General features: G+C 44.0%; 1 protein-coding gene across 6 annotated transcripts in view; it reads right to left on the bottom strand.

Annotated features, from left to right (window-relative positions):
* Window positions 1-436: 436 nt before the first annotated feature.
* Window positions 437-26,110, bottom strand: part of LOC120738478 (nesprin-2-like) — a 35,358-nt gene continuing 9,684 nt past the window's right edge. Inside the window, exons 2-14 of one of the 6 annotated variants that reach the window (XM_040039750.1) lie at window positions 22,007-22,067; window positions 15,058-15,285; window positions 14,649-14,799; window positions 12,876-13,058; window positions 12,666-12,800; window positions 12,384-12,578; window positions 10,869-10,998; window positions 10,629-10,766; window positions 10,435-10,517; window positions 7,495-7,722; window positions 4,076-4,228; window positions 3,870-3,925; window positions 437-1,731 (exon numbers count right to left, since the gene is read on the bottom strand). In XM_040039750.1, coding sequence (XP_039895684.1) covers window positions 1,527-1,731; window positions 3,870-3,925; window positions 4,076-4,228; window positions 7,495-7,722; window positions 10,435-10,517; window positions 10,629-10,766; window positions 10,869-10,998; window positions 12,384-12,578; window positions 12,666-12,800; window positions 12,876-13,058; window positions 14,649-14,799; window positions 15,058-15,263 — 1,863 coding nt within the window. In that variant the 5' untranslated portion in view covers window positions 15,264-15,285; window positions 22,007-22,067 and the 3' untranslated portion in view covers window positions 437-1,526. Of the gene's footprint in view, window positions 1,732-2,264; window positions 2,592-3,869; window positions 3,926-4,075; window positions 4,229-7,494; window positions 7,723-10,434; window positions 10,518-10,628; window positions 10,767-10,868; window positions 10,999-12,383; window positions 12,579-12,665; window positions 12,801-12,875; window positions 13,059-14,648; window positions 14,800-15,057; window positions 15,289-22,006; window positions 22,068-26,110 lie in introns of those variants that run through there. The other 5 variants (XM_040039752.1, XM_040039751.1, XM_040039749.1 and 2 more) reach the window with 5 other exon arrangements.

Raw genomic sequence — 26,110 nt, 5'->3', positions numbered from 1 at the left:
ATCAAGAATTATTCTTGTATTTTAAAAAAAAAAAAAAAAAAAAAAAAGAGAAAGGTGGCAGGCGACCAATATAAACTTCAGTTTTACAGTTATTTTGCCAACACATTAAAGCTTTAAAAAACACAATCTCATAATTATGTAGCTCATGACAGCAACAGAAAATGACTTTTCCCTCAAACATTTAGGAAGCTGTGCTGAACTCAGACTCACACATGGCATCAAACAGCTCTTCATACTGAAAACATGCTCACTTCTTCTAATGTGTGACTGCTTCACATACCTCTGCAGAACATGACTGCCGGTCAGTCAAAGCTCGTCTCTCTGTTTAAAAAGACGCCATGTTGACTTCCACAGGCCCTGTTTACACCTCTCATTAATGTGCATCCACAGCTCCAAGAACATCAGGGGACCAGTTCTTCCAGGATGTCTCTCCCTACATTTTCTTTATGTTTGCAAAGACCAGATGCCAGAGTCCTGCACGGGTCCTGGTTTGCAACCCGGCCCCACATAGCTCGGTAGACTAGCAGAGCTGTGAGCTGTGAGCTGTGTAGGTGGTCCTTCAGTGTCGCCCAGACCACCTTCAAAAATGGTCTGAGTAATCAGGTTTCAGTGCGTGAGAACAGCTCTGAACTTTGAAATCAACAGAGACTATGTTAGGTACCAACAGGGCCAAAGATGGGCTCTACAGTTTGATTCTCACAGAAGTCTGAAACCTTGGAAATAACAAAAAGGTACTTTTTCTAAATTGTAATGAAAATATTCCACCACAAGGTGGCAGCACGTTGACCAGAAGGTTTCATTGTTGCCGTCAAACTGTCATCTTCTCAATCGTATTTTCTTTTAACTATTCTGAAGGATGAACTCTAACGAATCCAGAGTAAGTCGGATTAGCTTGACTATTTTTGGGACGTCTTTACCTCAGTGCGCCACCTTCTGGTTTAAAGTCTTATTACACGCAAAAAATAGAACCCGGCCCCGTTTAAAGTCTTTAAAAACTGAAGTGGTTTAGAAAAATGTCAACGTCACTCTCGGTCATGAGCTTGGACACAAACGCTGATGTTCACTCAAAGTAAAGCATTTTCCTGTAAAACATGCAACACTGTACAAAGTGAGTTAGGAAAGTACCGTCACGGGCAGACGTGGACTATGAAGTACAAAATACTACAAATATTTGATATAAATGGCAACATTATATACAGTCATGTAGTGAGGGGGGGAGGTCAGTTTGTAAGCTGCATTTTAACATTAGCACAGTTTGAGGACACATCGTGGATATATAAACCTCTCCCATATCATTTTTACAGTTTTTACATAATGTGAGGTCCCTGCAAGTCAGACTTCAGAGTGAGAAGATCTCCAACATTAGGTGCATCCTGTGTATCATTGTATACAGACTTTCTTCCATCTTCTAGCAGAAGACCTGTTTGTTTTTGTGGTCTCGTTTCAAGTTATTGCTGTTTGAACTGCTCACAGCGAGCTGCAAACCTCTGTCCTGAAGAGCCACAAGAAAGCGTTTCCACTGGCACTCAGGTAGGCGGGGGTCCGTTGACGTATCTCAGTGTCAGGTGGCAGGTACGGGCCATCGTGTTGCTGCGGTGACATGGCTGCTCCGCGAAGACCCAGGCCAGACAGGCCAGCAGAACCAGTGCTGCAGCCAGGAGGAGGCAGAGGAGGGTGGGGGAGCGCGAGGAAACAGCCCCGCTGCTGCTGCTGGAGGTCACACGGGGAACACTGCAGGGGAAGGTGGAGGCGTTAGTGTTTGGTTTACCTGCCCGGGGAGTTTAAAGGAGCTCAGTGCAAACCGTTAGGTTTTAAGGAGACCTGCTGATGTCAGATAAACTGAGTCAGGGCTGCGGTTTGTCGTGTTTGATGTAATCTGATTTTGCCAACAATAACATTAGGAAGCAGATGTAGATTCATTGGCCACTTTATTAGGTACCAATAACATGGCAGCGATTCTGCACATTTAGCCCTGCGGTTAAGACAACCTGCTGAAGTTCAAACTCTGCATCAGAATGAGGAAGAAAGATGATTTTACACACTCAGGTTTACAGATAATGGTCAGGAAAAATTCTCCGGGAGAAAGTGTCAGACTGCTTTAAGCTGAAGCAACACCAACTCAAGTACTCACTCATTACAACCAAACCATGTAGAAGAGCATCTCTGCATCTCAAACCTTAAAGCAGACACAGCAGCAGAAGACCACCGGGTACCACTGCTGTCAGCTAAGAACAGAAAGCTGAGGCTACAGCTCACAGACCCACCAAAACTGGACAATAACAGATGGAAAAAAAGTTTCCCGATGCGTCTCAATTTCTGCTGCGACATTTAGATGGTGATGCTGACAGGATGGATGCATGCACCAGTTCAGGCTGCTGGTGGTGTGATGGTGTGGGGGAGGTTTTCTTGGCACACTCTGGGCCTCTTGTTTAAACTCCGTAGCCTGCCTGAGCGTTGTTGCCGATCACCTCCATCCCTCAGTGAGAACAGTATCCCATCGTCTGATGGGACTTCACTGTGCTCAGTCACCAGATGTAAAAAGTTATAAAGTCATCAGAAACTGCCCTGGAAATACGCCATTTAAATAAAACCTGCAGAAAATATAATTGAGGCACTAAATCAATAATTAAAACATGAAAAGTTGAATAATTAAAGCATTTTAAGAAATTTGCTTTGGGCATCTGAAGTTTGAGCAGAAAGGCGAGTACTCGCCTTTCTGCTCAAAGCTGTGCAAATGGAAACTGACTGTTTATGTAACAGTTTTCTTCTCTTCCTGACCTCTCAGAGCTTTACACCACATCCACACAGTCACATCAATAAAGGCAGTTCGAGCGCTTCATCTCCTCTCAGTCACCAGCCTGAGATACGAGTCTTTGTGGTTCGAGAAGAAACGCGAGCAGCCGGAGAAACCTCCTCACACTGAGGCGACACCACAAACCTCATCTTGTCTCAGCATTTCAGGGAGTTCACAGACAAAGGCCGTGCTGATGGGACACACGACGCACACTGATGCTGACCAGCTTTCAGTTTAATCAGCCAAACAGAAGCTTTAGTTCCACTGAACAGAAATACGAGCAAAAAGGTTCCCATCAGGAAACAAACTCGATCACATTTCTACACGGATGACACGGCGTTCTGACTTCATGATCGTTTCACACATGACATCAAACTTTATGCAACAAATCCAAGAATCACTTCCCGGAGAAATAAATCTTTGCTCCTCTGCGATCAAGTATCATCATTTTAGTTGTTCTTTCTTTTCTTAACTTGGGTTTTCCTTTATTTACATTAATGTTAATGTTAATGTTAATGTTAAGAGGTAAAAATGAATCAAAATATACAGAACAAGGTTAAAGAATATATTTAAATACTAATATTAAATATTATATCCAACTGTCTAATCATATCCTAAATCTAGAGGTCAGATATTTATGTGACCAGCTACCAACATGCTTTATATTCCCAGTTAAGTATTGAGTGATATTTAACCCTTTTATGGCTCCAAGCCTTTAAAAACAATACAGTCATCATCCTACTTCTGCATGTTTTCAGGTGAAGCGTAGCTTGAAGTCCAGTTTCTTTAAAAACACAGGCTATGGGACACAGTGTCCCACATATTGAATATTTTAATACTTCAAAAATGAATCAGTTAAGATTGGGCTGAGACTTATCAACTATCATATCAGGCATATCTGCTCCACGTGACATCATACAGATCGACAGTAGAAAAAACACTGATAGTATTTACAGCAATCTGAACTGAATTACTTTTGCATTTGCTGACCTGAACAAACTGTTAGAACAGGACATATGTGACAGTTTCCTGTTGCATCAGAGTTCCTCTCTGAGGGATTTCTGTGTTTCCTCACCTTTGTTCAGAGATGAGACGCTCTGGTTCCTCACAGCAGTACAGCTCCTCTTCCTCCTAAAAGAACAGAGAGCCTCCAATAATCCACACCAGTGTCAACAGCTTATAACTTCATAGATTTAAAACGATCTACCAACACGTCCAGATGCTTATTTTCTCCTTGAAGTAACAAAAACAAAGAGTTGTTATTGAAAACCATCAGCTCACCGGTGCTTGTGACTGATAGTTGTTCCTCATCCTATCAGAGCTGGCCTTTAAATTCAGGTGATCTGACGGTGAAAGCCGCCGTGTGTCATCGAGGCAGCCATGGCTGCTGCTGGATGCATCAGCGTGGTTTTCATCCATGCAACACTGCGACATCTGAACGTGGGGATTTTGGTAAACAAATGTAAATGTTAGAGTTTACTTCATCCTTCCTCAAATCACGGTCAATGTTTAAAGATGGACGACAACTCAGACACGGACGCTGTGTTTTTGAGCTTTGAGATTATATTTGCATTGTTATCCGTCAGATCGGAGAGCAGCAACATCGGGATTGAAGCATTAAGCAAATGAGGAAGTCCCAAAAACATGCAGCTCCTCAAATGTCCACTAGAAGCACCAGCAGTGAATCAGTCCACAGACGCCCAAGTTAACGTGGTTACAAACACCTGTTTGGTCTCTAGGGCCAATGTCCTCCTTCATAACAGCTGTACGGGGATAGATTTAGTTTTATAACTCATTTTTCATCACGACTGTGTCCATCTTTTATATACAGTTTATATCCTGTCGCATGAACAAACGCCACACAGTTCTGTTTTCATCACAAGTTTGCAGCTGCTGCAAAACATCGACGAACTTTGTGACTTTCTCCTTCGCTGCTCTCGATCTGGACTTGCAGCTAATTTCTCCTCCAATTTGTTTTGCACTCACTCAATAGTTTTTTCTGTAATGAACCTCCATTAGAACGTCCCAGTGCTATTTCGCACAAACACGCGCTCAATCAAATTTGCATAATTCAAATTCAAGTACATAAAGAAATCTGATACAATAACACTTTGTCATCTGAATTGACCCCTAAAAACTAATCCACAAACTTTCATCCCTCTCTTCCTCATCTTTATAGATTTCCTGCACACGGACAGTTATGTGGACTGGCTGTAAGTCAGACGGAGGAAGACGAGGGCAAGGAGAAACTAAAGAAGGAAGAAGGAAAGGAGGAAGTCTGCGTGCTTCTCTGTTTTTATGGTGACAGTTAAAGTGCAGTCAGACGATGCATAAATCAAGACTTTATGGATTCATTCGGCAGCCCGAGGAGCAGCAGACGGGACGGAGGAAGAGGAGGATAAATAGATGCTATTCCCCAGTAATGAGAGCGAGGGAGAGAAAATGAAGGCTGAGGCCAATGAAGTCTAAATGGAGAGAGAAACATGAGGCCTGGAGAGGACAGTTATTCAGGAGGATGAATCTGGGAGGAAAATAAAGGCTGATGGGATCTGTTGTGCGAGCTGCAACTTTAAACTGGAACATATAGACTGTGCGGCTGCGTCAGTGTAAAGTCTAAACCTGTATTAATGAGCTTCTGGGGACACTTCTGCCTCTTCACCCACACTTCGGGGACCCGACTACCATCTCGGGACAAACCAAGGTAAACAATAAGGACGTGAGTGAGCGCTAAACAAATCTGTGCTCTCCAAAGTCGGGCCGCAACTCTACATCTGAGAGCACGCAGGACAGATTTGTAAGAGCCGAATTGGATTTGTGTGTGTGATTGAGGACAGACTCATTAATGCAGCAGCTGTTTGGAGCCATGCAAAAGAAATTGTGTAACTAAATCTGAGAGATCAACAGAGCTTCTCTTGCTTACAATTATCAAATCTGCTCACTCTCACTTTTGGCAGTCAGTGAGGAGAGCGTAAACTGTTTAAAGCTGCGCGTCTGACATGTCGCTCACAGCTTCGATTTCTACAAACTTGCTTAAAAAGAACTTAAAAACTTTCTAAATCCATCAAAAAAAAGATATTACAGATGTCCGTGTGATATCTGCGTAGATATCAACTAAAGTTGAACTAGACCTGAGCTGTACTAGTGTGTAATTCCGCTTTTAACCACAAGGCGGCGTTCGATTTACCCTCCAGCACAAGACCTCTTTTTTCAGGCCACTGCTAGCTCCAAATTTGTACAGAATTCATGTTAACGCCACACTTTGCGGATTTATTTTGGTAGCTTCAGGAGCTCAATCTGTGCCGTCGTCGTTTTTAAATAGAAAACAGTACAAACATTAAATTAGGCCAAACTTTGTGGTAAACTGCTGCCACCTTGTGGTGATGTTTTTTCTTATTGACGTTGTCATCTCATTTCATTCATTAAGTTCATTCAAATCTGGTCTTTATTTTTCTTTTATTGAATGCAACCAAACATGAACTCTTGATGCAGTCAAAGCAGTAATACTAATTTGTCCCAGGTGACAGGAACAGAGGAAAATCTGTGTTTGCGGGAGTTAAAAATGTGCCATTGTCATCACAACCCATCAGCCGGGCTTCTCCTGATGCCCCCGACAGGCATAAAGGAGGAGGAGCTTATCAATGGCGTTTGAAGGCAGCTGGCAGTGGTTTAGCTTCTCTCTGAAGCACAGACACTGCCTCGGGAAAGCCACCAGCAGCTGCAGTGACCCCACGCGCCTGCCTGAACTTCTCCCACCGACCAAACCCCACAGAGGCTTTCATTCTTCACCCTCACAGCTCACTTTCAGTCTGAGAGTCATCCTGGTAGAACCGTTTGGACTCTCAGTTATAACGACCTCACTGTGACCCTGCATGTCATACGCATGTCTACATCCTTTAATATTATATATATATATATTTTTTTTAATTATTGTTTGTTTTATTTTTCATATAAGGTGAAGTTGCAACCTAAGTCTAATTGTACTGTGTACAACCACAAAGTTCAATAAAAGCAGCAGAGCTTAGAGAAACCGTAGGACTTCATGGAGACGTGAAAATACTGAGACTTGATTCCAACCGTCTCCTCCTGCTTGGCCCTGTGGCTGTTAGAGGCGAGTATCTATGTGAGGGGTCACCTTACACATGTTATTGTGACGGGTGCTGTTTATATCTGCAGTGCTTTGAGCTTTTCATTTGGAGTCTTCATGTGTCGTCTGTGATGAACATCTGGAATAAAACCAAACCGACTGTCCTCAACTCTTTTTGGGTTTTTATTTTATTTTTTTTTACTGAACCGGTTTTCCTGGAGTTGAGCATTAACATTCAGCACATGAATATCATCTGCGTGTAAAACCTCCTGACCTGCGTCTGCTGACATTCTGCTTCACTCTCCCACAAACAGACGCTCTCAAATGAAGGGCCGACCTCGAGGGCACCGGCTTCGTTTTGGAAGTGTTTAAATGGAAAATAAAACAGTTCTGAATGCACAGCTCCGCTCATGAACTTCTAATGACTTAAGATTTGTGAGAAGCGCAGCAGCACCAACTGGTTAAGCATCTCGGAGAATGTTATTTGTAAAGAATAAACTATAAAGATAACTTCAGCGATCGAGCGCGCTGTTCGGTTGTTTTTCATGGTTATATTTGGACCACAGAGGAAGTATAACCATGGATCTTGAACATGAGCATTTTTTTAAGACAGTACCTTCAGCCTCCCATCAGTCTGCACTTCTTTCGAACAGGACGTGCTCCTCTCTGGCAAAGCGGCGCTCTGGACCCTCAGCCACGCCTGCACGCGGCCTCCGTCAAAGTCAACCGGCTCGCCGTCCTGTCGGTCGGGAGTCGAGGTCTTCCACTGGTCCCTGCAGCCCAGAGCTTCTTCCTTTTGGTCTGCGACAGGCGAGAAGCCCAGCTGAGTGTGATCAAGCCATTCCTGCAGACAGAGTTCATTACAGAAAAGTTTAAAACCTCACTGAGATGATTTAACTTCTTTTTTATTTTCCAAGTCAAACCCTGAACTCTATTATCCATCCAGGTTTGCAAAACTTCCAGTTATTCTGCTCATTCCCACCTTTGTGTTTTATTATCTGCTGGAGCAGCTTAGCAAAAGTTAGAGTAGAAGAAGCAAACAAACAGGAAGACAGCATGAAGTAAAGAAAAGCAGAAGATTAATTTTGTTCCACAAAAGGGAACAAAGGGTGGTGTCGCAGGATGGTGAAGTGGAAAGTGCATCCAGGCCGCTCACCACTAACTCTGCTTTGTGCTTGTACATAAAAGCTAAATGAAAGATCCTGTGTGTCCTCATGCAGACAGGGTCTATGCTGGTGTGTGAGAGCCTACAGGTTTATATTAACTGGTAATTATGTGAAAATGTGTTTTTAGATCTTTAAGTACTGCAACGAGTCGTGTAATTATTTTATTCTGGCAAGTAATTAAGTAACTTAATTTTGCTAAAAGTAGTTTAGTAACAAGCAATTAAGTTATCAGTTATTTTTGAGTCGTCACCTCATGAACTGTAAGGTTTAGTTTATATCGATATTTTTTATTTTAATCTTATAGCAGCTCGTGTGCATTTATTTCTTTTCTTAATTTTTTTTTAAAACATTGTGGGAAATGATGCAAAGATTATCTGTGCTGTAAACATGATGTTCATTAAGACGACGCCACCTTGTGGTGCAGGTCGTCATTACACTTTGCAGAGGGCTCTCACAAAATGTACCTTTAATAAGTTAACTGTATAAAAAGACGACCAGGAACATTTTCAGTCATGAAATCACAAGAAATGGAAAAAACAAATCTTTTTACAGGAGCCAGCGGTGGTGACTGTAGTGGACATGATCACAAAACTCTGCAGGCACGCCTTTTGAGTAGCACTCAGAATTCATGTGGCGTGCGAGCACCCAGAGACGAGGTCACACAGTCGCAGATTTAATGAAGTACGACCACACGAGTCCTCGGGGCAGGTGGTGCCGAGCCGAGCCCGTGGGGATGGCACGCTGACATCACGTCTTCGCCAGCCCAGTAAATAATGAGGCTGGGCTTATAAGAAAGCAGAGTGAGATGACACAAACTTTGATGTCTTTGTTATGATCCTGCAGCTGTAATCAGATGCTAATTCAGTTTTACGTGCGCCTCTCGTTTGTTTCTTTCCTGTTGGGCTTTGGGTTTCACCGACAGTGCGACACAGTGCGTTTGTCTGAAAGAGACAGAAATACACAAAAACGAGGAAGCTACAGGCTGCCAGAGGACATTCAAATTACTTCAGACTCTGACAACGTCTGTCCTTGCCTTTGTTTCCCCATCTTATTTTCCCCTTTTCCCCCCTCCTCTGCCTGTCTCATACAGCAGCTTTTTCAGCACACTGCAGCGTCTCGCCACAATAAAGCTAAAAAAGGAAACCCGACAACATGCAGAGGTGCCACGTTCTGCAGGCATCATCAATAAATCAGCAGAAGAGGAGGTGAACTGCTGTAACCAGCTCATACAGCCGACAGCCGCTGATGGGGAACGTTTTTAGAGAGCCGCTGTATCTGAACATCAATGACTGTGTGAGAGAGACGGAGGCAGGCAGACAGGCCTCTGGGCCATGCAGCATCTGGGTCAGAGCAGAACAACCAAGAGGAGAGAACAAACAACACAATTAGGAGGCCAAACACCACAAAGACTGGCTTTAATTTCAGCCAGAGGTTTTTGCAAGAAAAGGTTTTCCAACATCAGTGTTTTGCTGGTTTATATCATCACGGTGTGCTCCAGACTACAGTTTGGTGGATGCTGTGATGGAGGGAGAGATGGGAGGTTTCATTGACTAAAATAACCAAATGATGTCTTTTTTCAGAACCTCAAGAGAAATAAATGACTTTATCCATTCAAAAAACAAACACACAAAAAAAACAATGTGGTTCGTATCAATCGAGCTAAGGCGTTAAACCGGAGAACAAATCAAACACTGCTGGATGGTTTGACAATCACCTGTCATACAGATGTGAGTGTGCGCAGGCAGAAGGAATCACTTCTACCATAATGGAACTAAAGGTGTTCCCCAGGGTTCAATTCCAGGACCACTCATTGTGAGAATCTTGGTGGTATCGTAACAGCAAACGTTTTTTTAGAGTGAAACAATCTCTGCGATTTAAAACTCGTTAACTGGTGACAAAAATGACAAATGATGATTTCAAATGAGAAAACTACTCATCACTGCAGTCCAGGGCTCGGAAACTGGAACCAGATTTTTACTTCAGAATCCAGTCCTGTCCGTCCTTAGAGGCCGGTAACGGACGAGCTGCTTCCACTTTTGTGCCACTTTGTGCGTGTCAAATCAGAAAATTGGAGTTTATGGTTTGAGGGAATAGAATAAATGTATCACAGTATCCTCCATCACCAAAATATAGATGAACTATTGACTCTGTAACAGTTTGATCAATAACAAATTACAGTGAAGTCACCGCAGTCGGGCGATTCCCATCCTTTGAAAGAGAAGCACGGAGTAACAAAGTAAATAAAAGGACATAAATGACAAATGGGCGGCAGAAGTGGAATATTTCCAAGAGTTTGTGCAGCAGGAAGTCTGCGGGGTTCACTGCAGATCACAATCAAGATTTCTTTCTACTAACCTGTGGAATTGGATCAATGTTAGAGTTTAACTCACCAAGTCTCCCTCCTGGTTCCTGATGTCGGCGCTGATGTCAGACCGAGAGTCAAAGGAACTCAGGTAGCTCCACCTCTTCAGACCTGCAGAAGAAAAAAAAAAAAATCCTGTTGAGAGAACAAATCTGCATTCTCACGGTGCCACCTTAGATTTCTTAAGGTGGTATTCCCGTGTAAGGTGAGGTATCTTCTTACCTGTGCTGGCACTGAAATACGATGAGTCGGCGTCGTCACGGGAGACAGAGCGCCCAATGTCAACTGACGGGTCCCACTCCAGCCCCAGGTGCTCATGGGTAGGAGAGGATGGAGGATGGTGAATGGGTGAGGGAGGGTCTGAGGAGGAGGCAGATGAGAGGTTTATGGTTCGTTTTGATCTTAATCCTTTTGTGAGTAACTGATCAAATCGACTCCTTCAGGTCAGAGATGTTGGTTTACCTTTAGGATTGTTTGACGATGCGGGGAGGTCCACATTTTGCTTTTCAGCTGTTCCCTCATCTTCTAAAAGACTCTCCGAAGGACAACCAGAGTCTGTAGCCTGGGACAGGATGCAGTCGTCCTCAAACACCTGGAGGAAGAGGATATTTATGAGTGCTGGGGTTTGGTTGATGTGCATGTTTTTGAAGCTCACAGTACTCAGTTACTGGAGCACTCATGTCAGACCACAACATTAAGTCCTTAATACGCCCGAGTTACTGTTACGCATCTCTATGTAACCATAGATATTTAGATATCTCTATCTAAATAGTAACCAGGAAGCTTCTTGGAACCAATCCGAGGGTTAAGTGGGCGTCTGGTTCAGTGGTCTCAGGATCTCGTCTCTGCTTCTTGGGGATGATGGTTTTATTGGCTTCATCAGGTGGCGGCCGAGGTTGGAGCAGATTGAATGAAAATTAGCGCCTCAAAGTCTGAGGGCATAGTTCTCAGGTGGAAAGAGGGGAGTGTCAGTGTCACTTCTCTGTGAGTGAAGCAAGAGATTGAAGAGCAAAGCCAGTCTACTGGGAAATGGCCACAAACCTTCAGTGGTGATAGAAAGAATGAGGTGGTGGATAAAAGCAAGAGAAATGAGATTCTGCCCAAGGGTGTCTGGGCTCAGCCTCGGGGATGGGATGAGGAACTCTGGGAGGGGCAAAGAGGCGGTCCACTAATCCTCATCATCGAAAGGAACCAGTTGAAGTAGTTCAGGTATCTGACCAGGATGACTCCTGTGTAAAATGTTCTGGGCATCATCCAATGGGAGAAGACCCTGGGACAGACCCAGGACACGGAGAAGGGGTAGACTGGGAATGCCTTGGCATCATCCCAAGGAAGGAAGGACGGAGTACAAAAAACCTCATCCCTCAAGTTCTGAATATTCCCACTAACCTGAACCTGAATGTCCCTTCAAACATAAACTCATCCTGGACTTCATGAAGCACAGACGGCTCCACTCCCCCCCCCACCCCACACCTCTGCTGATCTCACCTGTGAGGTCGTCTTTTCTTTGCACTACCTCAGAGCACTTTGCATCTGGTTCTCTGATGTGTGCCTTTATCATTTTCGAACATATTCCTGTTGATTGTACACAATTCTCCTGCATGTTATTTATTCCTGACGTCTACCATTTATATTTTATTCCAGCACAGTTTGTGTGGTGCCATTGTACATGTAGAATGACAATAAAGAGCTATTCTATTCTATTTTATTGGGAGCTGCAGAGAAGTTAAATTTTACATTCAAGAGTTTTAAAATCAACATTTCAAACAGGTATTTGTTCTACACACTGTTTGTTTTGTGCCCTCAGGTTACCAGACTCATGCTGACACGATGCACAAACACCAAATGAATGATAAGTGTGATTACTTCAGATCCTGACATGTTTTTAAACGTCTAAAAGCACAAAAATCAAACACTATATTAATTACCTGAGACACGCTTTGATTACTGTGTGTGTGTCTGTGTGTGTGTGTGTACCAGTCTCATGCTGAGCAGCCGGGTGTGCGTTCGTCCAATGTTGTTGTAGACGTGGCTGCAATGCTGCAGCAGCTCCAGCAGCTGGCTCTCGACATGCTGAGCGTCAGAAGGCACACTGTGCTGGATCAACGCTTCGCCACGCTGCAGCAGGGCGTTCACACGCCCCGAATTCTCGCACACGCACTCCTGAAACGACTACGCATAAAAAAGATGAAATAAAATGAATAACAAAGTAAAAACATGCAGAAAAAACTGATGTGTCACTTCAAAACAAGCCCACACCTGCAGCTGTCTCAGTTTTTCACAGGCGTTTCCTGTCAGCTGCTCAACCTCGATCAGGCGGACATCCATGTCAGCCAACCAAACTGCAAGCTCCTCCCTTTGCGCATCAAACTCCTCCCACTCTGAGACAAAGAGCTGAGAGAGAGGGAAGAGTCAACTATAAAGAAGAGAGAGAAGTGAAATCCTCCTCAGAAGGTCTGACTCGCGTACCTGCAGTTGGCCTGTGATGGACTGCAGTTTGGCGCTCACGTCATCCCAGCGGCGGCCGCACTCCCTCGCCGATGACAGCAGCCGAGCCTGCATGGTACCCTGGAAGAGCCGAGTTAGTGTTCGATTCCTCCGGGTCAGGCTGTCCAGCTGGATGAGGCGAGGCCCCGCCTCTCGCCGCAGCCTCTGAACACACAAACACAAAGTGCATCTGAAGCAGATGTTTTTTGGTTTCCCAAATCCAGGCTTGATCAGGTGGAGATATTCTTATATTTGGAAAACTTGGACGAGCCTGCGACTGTTGTCTTCCAGAAAGAATGAAACCCAAATCAAATGTATGCGATATACAAACAGTTCAGAAGAACACTCTAAAAGTCCCGTTTCTGCCGGATTTCAACTAAATTGTGCATCAAAACAGGCTGACAGAATTAAAACGAGTGTTTGTAGCTACAAATGTAGCTACACATCTACAATGTGAGCACAAAGCCTCACTTTGTACAAGCCTGCTATGAAAGTTCTCCTCTATGCAGATGACTTTCCTGTTCTCAGGCACAACTTAGATCTGTTGTAGAAATCTTATAAATACACACTTAATAAAACTACAGTGTGCACGACTCCAGATCCTGATCCCTCGTCCTAATATGTGGCTCACAAAAACAAACATAGCAATAAAGCAAATGCTAAAGCTTCAAAATGCAAAGTCCATAAACCAAAGGCTGACATGGGTTTATCACAAGGATGATAAATATACAACATATGGTCTTAAGACTAAGAGTATAAACAGATTTTAATCCGTTTTAGAGATTTGATGTTCATTTACCTGCAGATGCAAACCTGATCAGAACATTTTGCAAACCAGCATTTAACCTCCGAGGACCTGGCGTCCACATATGTGGACATCAGTTTGGGTTGTCTAGACCAAAATACTAAATTTTGCTCTACATGGGCCTGATGTCCACTTACGAGGACGATATACTGCCAAGGTCATATCATCATATGTGGATCTCAAGTTTCTCAGAAACAAAAATCAGATTTAAAAATAAAATAAAATCATGCAATTCTTTGTTTTTACATTCATCAGGTCCCAATCAGTCCAAATAGCAAAGAGAAATTAAAAATGGCATGAGAGTTCGGGTCTTAGGGGGTTAATGCAGGAAGTAGGTGAACTACATTGGGGGCGTCTTTCTTTGTGAGAGGATCGTATTAATGACAGGAAACCTCAGTGACATCATAGAGATGCATAAAGATGCTCAGTCTCCCGATTCTCTTCCTTCTCCTTGTCCTCCTTTTCCATCAAATTCTAATTCAGTCTAATTGTTTCTCCTCTTCCTCATTTTGTTGGAGCTGCAGACACAATCAGTGTGAACCTGAATTAATTTGTGCAAACAAGAAGAATCTACAGCTTTTCGGTCAGAGGTGGTCTTGTTATTTAAGCCGGCAGCACGAGTAGATTTATGTGTTGATGCTGCCTGCTTCAGCTTTACGACTGGCTGCTGAGTGATATTTACACCCTGGCTGGATGACAACTTTAACCATGTGCTGAACTTTGGCCCAGCTTTGCTCTGACCCAGGTTTTAATTTGTGCGAGTGCCTGAACACAAACACAGAGCTCAAACATCAATTCTGTCACAGAGAGACAACAAAAGAGATTCAGTGCACAACAAAAATACAGATCAGTCCAAGGTGAAAGATGGTTGCTGGAATCCCTGTGAGGTTAAAACACCCGAAGCCAAGTTTAGATTTCAGTTTCTGGTTAAGTTATTTCTTTTTCCCCACCTCAAACTTCTTCATTTCCTCCTTGGCGGTCTGGTAGGCAATGTGGACGGAGTTTGGGGAAGAGACGGCCTCCTCGGCCAATCTCAGCCAAGCATCCAAGTGGTCGTACTCCTTCATAAACTCATGCCAGAGCAGCCATCTCCCCTCCAACCTGGCAGAAATATGCACAAAGTGAGAAGTTTTCAAGCTGAACAAGAAACCTGAGAAAAGTGTAACTGTGCCGTTATTAGTCAGCAGCGCAAATTCATCGTTCAATGTTTTCAGAATATATAGTTTCTATCCACTTCTTTCAAACTTTGAGGTAAAAGTGACCTCAGCTGAAAAAATGCTGCAGAGTAGCTGCACAGCAACTCTTAAAAATCTGTTTTACTGATTACTCAGGTCAGATTAGCAGCTGAAGGACACTCACTGTCCACAGTCCTGCAGGTCTCCATCTTGGCTCCAGCTGCTGTCGACTCGCTGCATTTCCTCCTTTAGCTCCACTGGAGACGAGTGGTACAGATCCAGGAGGTGCTCCGTGTCACTCACTTCATCTCCGGGTACAACATCACTTCCTGCAGGGTTTGGGGTGATGCTGCTGTGGCGTTCCGAGGTGGGCAGGTCTATGCCAGGCATTTCAACATCATGTGACCTTTACCTGATGGAGAAGACGCCACTGATTAGAATTCACATTAATTCAGAGACATATGCCTAACACAACACGGCAACAATATTGGTTACACTAACCGCTGCCAACCACCCCTCCGTGCTCTGCTGATCCGACTCTGGGTCAGTTTGTGTTTTTCTGGATTTTTGGTTGAGATTCTGTCCATGTCCATTAATATTAAAACAAAATTAATTCATTTTATTCTGAGAAAACTTAAATTCAGCAGGGGGATCAAATAATTTCCTCACTCTGTCGTTTTATTCCCACAGTCTTTAGTTGTTCCTGAAGTTGATGCGACTGCTTTAACAAGGTGACACGAACACGTTTGAGACGGCGCTCCTGGAGAAACGCAAACAAGAAATCAGGCTGCCAGTCAGTGGCTTAAATCCTCCGAGCCAGGAGGACGACCACACAGCCATGATTCACCATTATCACTTCCACTAGGACACACACACACACACACACACACACACACACACTGAGTGGAGACAGAGCGAGTCTGATTTATGAAAAGCAGGACAAATTTACACTGCACCTTTCATTCAGTTGGTGCTCACAGTCTGTGTGTAATTATCTCCCGATTTACAGACGCAGCAGGTGATTACACACTCAGGACCTGTGACCGACATCCAGGCGCTCTCTGCACAATAAAACGCCATTTTCCCCTCCAAACGTCTCAAAATTAAGATGATCACAAACATTTTCAGACAGCATTCAGGGGATTTGGCAATGTGGAAGTTAAAGTAGACGATCATGTAATAAAAGGTACGTAAATAGAGATTTTATAATTTAGCCCAGTTACTTGTGCTGCTGACTAACCTGCCAGCTGTGCTTCCCCAGATGATGGTGAGAGACGTCTGTAAAAGCTGTTACAGCCCAATTTAAACACGTTTAAATACGCTGCTCTTCTCAGAGAAAAAACACTTTCATATCTTAGTGAGGACATCTAATTAACATAATGCTAACCCCAACCATAACCTAACTGTAACCCTGACTCTAATAAAAAAAAAAAAAAAAAAAAACAAACTTTCCTGTTCTTAGCTGAGAGGAGAGTCTGACCCTTTCTCCTCTGACATCAGAGTTTGATCATCCAATCATGACGGGCTGAAACATTATTCAAATAAATAACTGCGTCTTATCGAATCACATTCCTAATCATCTGGTGATTGATTAAACTCACGACTTGTTGCAGCACAACAGAGAAACTAAAATCCGAACACTTTAGACACCACTCGAGCAGTTTTTTTAAATCAGTGCATGAACCAAAACCATCAAAAACGAATAAAGTGTGACAAGAAAATACGAGCTCGACTCCACCTCAAGACTAACAGTGAACACAATTAAAGACAGAGTGAATGACGTATGTGTGTCCCCCCCATGTTTATATAGCTATGTGAGGTATATATGGGGACAAAGTGCCAGTAAATAGATCATCACAAAGTTGAGACTAAATGTGGTTTTAATGTCAGGCTTATGTTAGGCCAGGGTTAGGCATTGATTTTTGATGGTTAGGGAAAGCATTATGTCAATGAGAGGTCCACGCAAAAATAAGAAAACACACGAGTCTGTACACTCTCTCACGCACGCACACACACACACACACACACACACAAAACACTTCCTGTCATAAATCATACCCATCTATTGTGCGTTTAGTGGAGGAGCAGGAGTGTACTCTGAGATAAAATGAACACAGAGGAAACAGTGATGGCAGATCTGCCAGTCTCAGCTCAGTAAATTCAGACAAATGCAAACTGTAGAGTCTCATCAGAAAGTGTGCTGCAGGGATTTCACAGTTCAGTGAAGCTGAAGTTCAAGCTCAAGTTTAATGAAGAGAAAACTGCTCGTCCTCCGTTTGAAGACAGACAGGCTGCTTGGTTTCCCTTTCCAACACTCAGTTTTCTGTGCACCTTTATTTAACCTCTTAAGCCCCAAGCCTACCTGATCTCCTGCTTTCAGGGGGCAAAAAGCAGGAGATCAGGTAGGCTTGGGGCTTAAGAGGTTAACTAATTAACTCTTATGATAAGGAAATAAATAAGAGAAAATATCATTATTTATGGTCACGTATCGGTCAACATCTTTACTAGTTGACCGGTTTTTGTCCACCAGGGGGAAGAACAACAACATCATCAAGCTGACAGAGACGGTCTGTCCTCCTGCCAGTGAGCCATGAATCAGCGAGCCATCCCGAAAGAGGTTTTCCTGAATCCCCAAGATGCACGGAGGCGGTGTAGTGTAGTAAGTGTAGTAATGCACAGCTGTTTTTGTACAAGCCACATCTGGAGAGACTCTACGTAGCAGCCCTCTTATATTCAAATGCTTTGGCGACCTGTCCACGGTGTACCCCGCCTCTCGCCCTATGATAGCTGGGACAAGTTCCAGTAAACAGTTTCCTGATGAGTTTATGGTCTCAGATGTTGGATTGCAAACTCTCAGCACTGGTTTGTTTGTAGAGTTTTCTTTTCAGCCCCTCAGGCTGCTGCTCAGTGATGCTATGATGGCCATCTTTTATATACAGTCTATAACTGTAACAGATTTCCTTTCACCGTGTCGTCCGTTTGCTCCTCGTCCTTCCCTCTCCGGTCAGACAGCCACCTCAGGTGCTCGCACACACACCTTTGTGTTTCCACCTGAGCGCTTGAGTATCCCAGACTCATAGATCAGGCGCTGCCTGTCCTATCAGGCCGAGGCCGCCTCCTCCAGACTCCCACCTGGGGACTGAGTGTGTAACAGAGTTATGAGGCCAAGGCGTCAGACCTGGACCACTGAGGCTGCATAGATCCTGCTCACCTGTCTGCCTGCTACAGCAGAGCGTGTGCACCTCTCCAGTCTGCGTCCAGTTATATTTTAACCATTACACACCATTTATTTCTTACACAGCGAAAGCATGTGTGCATGTCTGACCTGGACTTTACCTTCACACCAGTTTTATGGCCTCAGGCCTTTAAAAGCTTTAATCAGGTTTGATTGTCAGATGGTAAACTGAGAGCAGCTTTGTAACGTCATGTCTACTGACCAATCATGTTTGAGCAGCAGGTTTTAGTTGCCTGCAGGTAATTCACTGCACGGGACTGATTAAAGAGGAACTCCCTGAACCGAACCACTGGTGCTGGGGAGGGAGCTGACACGGCATCTAGATCATCTTTTGTATAGGATAGAATAAAACAGCCGTTCATTGCCATTGTACGTGTACATCGACGCTGTGGTGCAGTCTGTGCCTGAAGTGGGCGATCGTGGCTCAAGAGTTGGCAGTTCGTCTTGTAATCGGAAGGTTGCCGGTTCGAGCCCCGGCTCCGACAGTCTCGGTTGTTGTGTCCTTGGGCAAGACACTTCACCTGTTTCCTACTGGTGGTGGTCAGAGGGCCCGGTGGCGCCAGTGTCCGGCAGCCTCGCCTCTGTCAGTGCGCCCCAGGGTGGCTGTGGCTACAATGTAGCTGCCATCACCGGTGTGTAAAGCGCTTTTGGTTCCACAGGGACTAATAAAGCGCTTTACAAATACAGGACATTTACCATTTGAAGTATGAAAGCGGCAGACAGGCAGGTTCATCTCAGTTCATTTAGTGACATTTATCACCTCAGTCTCCACAGAACAGACGTGAACATCTGCTTAACATCTGAACACACACACGGCTGTTTTCCCACTGAGCTCAAAGTGTGAATGAAGCTTCACTATGTAGATTTACCAGACAGAGCAAGCGAGCATCTTTATCTGCTGATGAGTCACCAGCTGCCTGCAGTTCAGACACACACACACACACACACACACACACACACACACACACACACACACACACACCTGATTTAATGACTGCATCAACCTCACCCCCCACTCATTGAGTCTTATCAGAGACACGAGTGAACCCTCAGTCCCGAGCTGTCCTCTTAGTGCTGTCAGTGCAGTTTCAGACCCTGGAGGAAGTCAACATTAGTCTATTTTAGACCCAGCAGGTGTAAGACGTCGGCGTGACAGAGGAGGATGCTGGGACAGGAGGAGATGGAGGCAGATGATCTGCTGTGATGCCACTTAAAGGGAACAGCCAAGAACAAGATGAAGAAAACAGACTGAGCAGATCTAACTTTGACTCTTTCACGTCTTTTCTCTGTAAGTTGATTCATAACAGCGTTTGGAATTGAACCAGTGAACAACATCCAACTCCACAGATAAAATAAACTCATTAACCTTTGTTGCATCTAAAGGAAAGTGCAATAGGAGCAATAAAACATTTCCAGATATGCAGAATGCTTAAAATAAAGATTAAAAAGGGGAAACAAAACGATTTTCTGTTACTCTGCTGATCCCTGCTGCACTTCTCTCAGTAAAAACAAATGTAAGTTACGCCAATCAGCAGAAATTAAAAGTGAGTTTGAATAACAACACAAAATGTTACTAAGAGACTCTGGAAATTTGACAGGGTGGGAAAAAGTGTGGAATTTCCTGTCAGACTGAACAAACGTGCCATCTTCAGTTTCCCTCGTTATGCAGCAGCCTAGTGTGTAACAGACTCACAGCACGAGGCTGAAACCATTTCCTGCAACCAACCGAGGACAAGCTCATTATATATTCATTATATTTATACAGGGAAAAAAAACCTCCATGCTTGAGAGAAGAGCTCGAGACAAAAGGATTACTACTTGTTATTTGAAACATTAATATGAACACGAGACATGACAGGAAATAAGAACAGAACAGGTCCACTTTAACCCCAGTTTCCTGTCTGTGTGCTAAGCTCGGCTAACCGTTTGTGGCATTAGCTTCATGGCCATCTAAACATATTTGCTTATTGCCGAGAACGATGAGTGCACTTCCCCCGAACTGCTGAACCAGTCCTTCAAATGTGGACAGAGCGCAGAGCCCAGGACAACAGCAGGCAGGTGTCTGGAAATTTTCCATGAGAGGGAAAAATTTGAATATGAGATACACCCACCCGGCTGAATTACAGGAAGAACTGCTCAAACATTAGAGTCTGATCAGGTCTTAGAGGACATTCAGGAATGCAACGCACACACACGCACACACACCTTTACCCAAACAGAGACAATAAGTCTACTACCTGACATACTGATGACATCACTTATGATGTCAATCACCAGCAGGACCAGGGAGGCAAAAAATAAATAAATAAAAATCTTGTGATCGTATTGGACGAGAATACAAGCAGTGAAGTCTGATTGGCTGTAATGATTGATGCTTCGTCATCCAATATGATTCCCCGACAGCTGTGCGTGTCTGTGCGCACGTGCGTGTGCGCGTCTTCCATGACTTTGACGCCGGTAACACCTGTCTGCAGGGACAAACAGCCGGGCTGAGGCTCAGCAGGGCGTAAAACCAGCTGTCCTTATTCTCCTCTCTTTTTCAGCTGGATCCAGAAATCCACCTCTTCTGCCTGCATTTCATTTTATTGGCCCACTTTTCATCATTTTAACACCTGAACTTGCATTTTCAGACGTTACCAGCCTCTAGCAGAATCTAATTTCATCAGAAAGGAAACGACATCAGGGCAATCTGTTGCAGAAAGAGCGCAATGTTCGCTCCTGGAGCCGAGAAATCTGTGTAGCCAATCAGTTTTGGGAGATCTGGATTCATTTAAACCTTTATTAACCAGGAAATCTGACTCTCGGGACATTTAGGAGCTCTGTGGGGGTTACTACACGATGTTTGCCTTTTCCTCATCCCTTCCACGAAGAGTGAGGTTTAATAGGGCTTGTTTAATGTCATGTGACTTTGACTGATGGACCCGTCCTCCCTTCATTCAAAGAAGAATAAAAGAAGTCGACACAGTGTGAACCCACAAGCGTCTTGCTGGTGTTGTTTTCTGGCACCGTTCTCACTTTCACACACCCCAATTAGGTTAATGCAGTGGTTAAAAATGTCTTTGTTCACATCATTTTCTTTCTGAGGAAGTGAAACTGAATTAAAATCTTTCACAAACCAGACCTGGCAGAGACAGCAGCCGTATTATTGGTCAGATAATTGCATTAAAAAGGTCCAACAGCACAAACGTGGTACAAAGGTCCAGTTCAGGCACTCCAGGTAGCTGAGGCGACACCTAGCTGACAGCTAGCAGCTACAGCCACCTCTGTCGCCATCCGTCAAACAGGCCACGCCCCAATGATGCAAACTTTATGCCTTAATAGAATTTAACCAGAGTTACGCAGTTATTACGAAGTATTAAACTATTCCTAGAAAGCTCATCAGTAGCTGCCTGTAAACATGTTTATTCTCCCCTTGAAGGGCGCCAGGATGTAATCAGCTGATTGAATTTTTGGTGGAAACCAGGTCAAGGTCATTAGGTGACACCACATGTGAAAACCAGTAAATGGATCATCTTCAGGTTTAACCTTCGTTGTTTGCAGTCAAAGTTAAACTTAAAATAAAAATTATCAGTAAATACGGTTTCTTGAATATCGAGTGAGAGGGCAGGCAGAGAGCTGTGCAGCACACTTCATTTTTTCAACACGACGCCATATGATGTCACAATGACATCACAGGCTGACACCACATACTGCAATTTAAAAAAAAATAAAATAAAACACCAGTTTTAGTTTTACCTTTGACCTTCTGGTGTTTCTGCTGTACAGTTTTAACATCGAGCCTGACGTGACTGACTCGCTGCTGGAGCCTCGAGTGGACATCAGAGGAACTGCAGTTTTTCAGAGTACTCTGTAGTTTGCACTGCGAGTCAAAGATCTTCATCTTATAACCTCCGCTTACCTGAAACGGACTGTTTTAGCTCCTCCCCCTTTAAACCCCTTCCGATGTGCTGCCCCTGCATCTGCAAGAGTAGGAAACACCGATGGTCTGAGAGCAGCCACTGACCATCATTGGAAGTTTTTAACTTTAACGTTGAACGTGAACGCCCACGGATGGAGCAGGAGATGTACCACGAGACGTAAGGAGAAGCAGAACCCACTTTATTTCCATGTTCCTGAAACACGGAGGGTGATTGTGGTCGCACTGCTTCTGAATAATACTTCATTTACATCATCTTATTAAAGTTTTGTTTTTTTAAGGTTAACTACTCTGACAACCCGACCAGAGTCGAGGGAGAGGATGGCGTTATCAGATCTTCCTCTGAGCTACAATTTTAATTGAGCGAATTAAGAAAATCCAGTTTCAGGAAGCTTTATCTCCCTTTCTGCCGTTTCCAGCAAGCTTCTCTCTGTCCCCTGCTCTTTAAGGTCAGACAGCACGCAGTAGTGGATCTTATCCGCTAACTTTTTCTAACCCTGTTGGCAGATCTTCTGTTGGATACCAGCAGATTTCTCTTAGATTACGTAAGATTTTATTCACCGTGCCACTCTGTTCTGTCTGCGTGAAACCACAAGCAGGCAGACGGAGCAGCGTGAGGGAACGAGGGGAGGCAGCTCATCACTACTATTAAGACCCGTCCCTGCTGGGATGAGGAGGCTATCACCTCTGCTGTAAACCGCGCTGCAGCAGAGATAGGAAATGAATTCGAGTTATTAAGATTAAGGAAATGGCTCTGGTTAAGGCTGATATTGATATCGAACTGAGGGAGAGATTAAGATGAAGAGGAGGAGGAGAGGGGAAGAGGCGATTCTGCTTCCTCTGTGCCCTGAACCATACTTTATTATAGCAAGATAAAGGGGCGGGGCTTAACTTCTACATAGCTTTATTAGCACGGCACTCTGAGGTGGTTTTATCCAATTAGATGTGCAGAATGTGCAGCTGTGAAGGTGACAGGAGGCGAGTTTACAGCTTCAGAGCAGGATGACACTCCCACAGTGCCCCACACTGTCCTGAGACTACAGAGCAGAGCACCAGCAATACGCAGGATGTGTCTGAGGTAGAAGGGGCTTGCATGCAGCCAGATTTACACTTTAACTGTGTGGCATTCCCTAAAAAGAAAAAAACGTTAAACACGTTTCTAGAATATATAATAAGAATTGGCAGAATTAGCAGACAGGCCACAAACAGAGGGGTCTGCGGGGCCTTCCTCCAAGTGGGCCATAGCTGCTAGCTGTCTGATAGGCTTCACTGAACTGGACCTCTGGACTGTGTTTGTGATGTTGGAGCCTTTTTAATGACATTATCTGACCAGTAATATGGCTGCTGTGAGGTTACTGTACTAAGATACCATCCAAGAAGGCGGAGCTACAGATTTGAGGAAATTCTGGGATTTCGTGCAGATGTTGGTCAGCTGTGATTAGCACGTATCTGTGGGCATAGGTGAACACTCCAAAAATCATCTGATCACTGTGTCTCAGTCTTTTTAAACAATGTTGAGCTCACGCAGTGATGGATAATTCATAACGACCACCGCTCCAGACGTTTGTTTTTACGCGTTTGCCCCCGAACGCAGCGGCTTCGTTGGAAAATTGGATTTTATTCACGTCAAAAGCTCCAAATACAGAAACAGATGCATGCGGTGTTTTCAAGTCTAACCCACTTGTATCCTGCGCAATTATATCATTAAAGAATAAAGTGCAGCTCAGCTTTTTAAAGTTCTAACTGTATTACCTCGATTTATCTATTAGACCAGTTTCACAGTAAAATACGCTGAACCGGAGCTTTTCCCATCACCCTCCTTTCTGTGGATGCAGCATAATTTCCAATGAACAATGCAGGAAAAAAAAAAAAATCCATGTTTAAGAAATGTTTCCATTAAAAATAAATAAAAAGCAGGAATCTGGCTCTCCATTTGTTTCCACGTGCATAGCTGGCAGTCAAGGTGACAGTTTAATTTGGCTGTGACCTTAAAACTGGCATCGAGCATATTGTGCGTGCAGAGCGAAGCAGCGCAAGTCAACGAGTGCAGTTTGGAAAACGCTGGAAACGCAGCTCTGAAATGCATCACTCGCTGAAGCTTCGGCGGCGAGGAGAAGAGACGAATGGCTCCTATTAGAGCTCGGCCGCTTTAGAGGGAAAGCGATATTCAGCTGAGGAGATGATGAAGGTGAGAGGAAATCAGGACTATTAGAACCAAGACTGATTAAAATAACGTCTGTGTCCTGAGACAAAGTTAATCATCCCCCCTGCTCCTCAGCAGAGAACAAACACCTGAAACCTGAGCTTCTGTGGCCTCTCGGCGACCACATTAAGCATCGTTTGTTGTATCGACAGTTTTACATCATCTCAGCAGGAAATCGCCGATTCAGAAACATGTCTGAGAACAGCCGGGCTAGACCCGAAAGCAGCTTTGCATGAGTCACAGCTCAAAATAATCCTTCTTTATCTTATAAAGAAGAGCCTCAGTTGATCGTCTGAAACAAGCTGGTTTAGCCCTTTCCCCGTAAGGCCTTTCAACATTATCCACTTTGGCAAAACACTGAAATGACTAAACACAGGCATTCATGAATATTTAAATCCATTAAAGTCTGTGTTCACACCATTATTAACAAAGATCTATCAGGGCAGGGGTGGAGAACTCCAGGCCTCGAGGGCCGGTGTCCTGCAGGTTTTAGATCTCACCCTGGGTCAACACACCTGAATCAGATGATTAGTTCATTACCAGGAATCTGGAGAACTTCAGGACATGTTGAGGAGGTCATTTAGCCGTTTAAATCAGCTGTGTTGGACACATCTAAGACCTGCAGGACACCGGCCCTCGAGGCCTGGAGTTCCCCTACACCTGTATTAGGGCCACTGAGGGTTGAAGAAAAATTCAAGAATTCATTTTAAAATTCCTGTTAAAGTTGGAAAAAGTGGTGAAACTGGATTTTTATTAATTAAAGACTTAAGTTGAATTTAAAAAGGAAATAAATTTCCAATAAGCTCAGTATAGCAGGCGACAAACTACGAGCTCGGCTTTGTTAGACCGCGTTGAAGTGTTTGCGGTGTCGTGCTGCAGTTTGCTGAAAGAAGATTGTTTATAAATTAAGTTATTACTCAGACGACATTTTCTGGTTTGGGGCTTTTCAGTCACCTTACACGAGACGAGCGTCCACGCCGACCTTTAACTGAGGAGCACTTTGGTCGATCTGCTCAAACATAAAAATTAGGAGACACCAAGTCTCGATTACATGCTGATAAAAAAAGAGAATAATGACCCAGGAATCACTGTAAGCAGAAGGCCTCTGCTTAGTTTTTACAAGGCTGCCAATCAGAGGAAAGAAGAATTTAAAGGGGGAGGAGCTAAAAAAAGGCTCCATTCAGATATTTTCTGGACTGAGGGGTTTCCTCGAAGCCCAGTAAGACAAAGATGAAGAAAGATGAAGCCTTTTATTTGTCACATGCAAAGTTTACACCTGCAGTGAACCCCCAACCATACATACATAGCACAGACATCACGTGGAAAGGCAGGTCGGAGACAGGTTGGAAAAACAATGACGTGTACAATGAAGGAGGATTATTATGAACTGTGAATCATGCAGAGCTACTCCAGAGGACTCCAATAATAAACACATGGAGTTTGCAATGAGCAGCTCTGCATATATAAATGTAATAAATTATAAACAGGAAGAAACTTGCTGCTGATTTTGTGTTTTTTGTGATGTTCCTAAATTTCATACACTAGAAAAAAAACACTTTAACTTGATATAGACACTCGTGTTTTTCACAGGCATGGGTAAAATTAGTCTCTTTTCCTATTGTCACCTTTTTCTCCGTCTAACTCACTTTTGCCTCCTCCTCCTCCCCCCCTTCGTCCCCTGGAGTCACTGCATTGTCTGTTCTGGACAAAGGCAGGCAGGCTGGGAACAAGCAGCCTTTGTGTCGTCCTCGCAGAGAAGAGACAGATTATGTAGAAGTAGACGAGGATGCGAGATGATGGAAAGTGAGACGGCGAGAATAGGTGGACGGTGCAGAGTTTACCGATCATCTCCAAAATAACCGACCGAGAAAATACAGTCAGAG

The sequence above is a fragment of the Simochromis diagramma genome, unplaced genomic scaffold (assembly GCF_900408965.1).
Source record: "Simochromis diagramma unplaced genomic scaffold, fSimDia1.1 OVJJ01000031.1, whole genome shotgun sequence".
Classification (NCBI taxonomy): domain Eukaryota; kingdom Metazoa; phylum Chordata; class Actinopteri; order Cichliformes; family Cichlidae; genus Simochromis; species Simochromis diagramma.
This window is presented reverse-complemented; position numbering and strand designations above follow the sequence as displayed.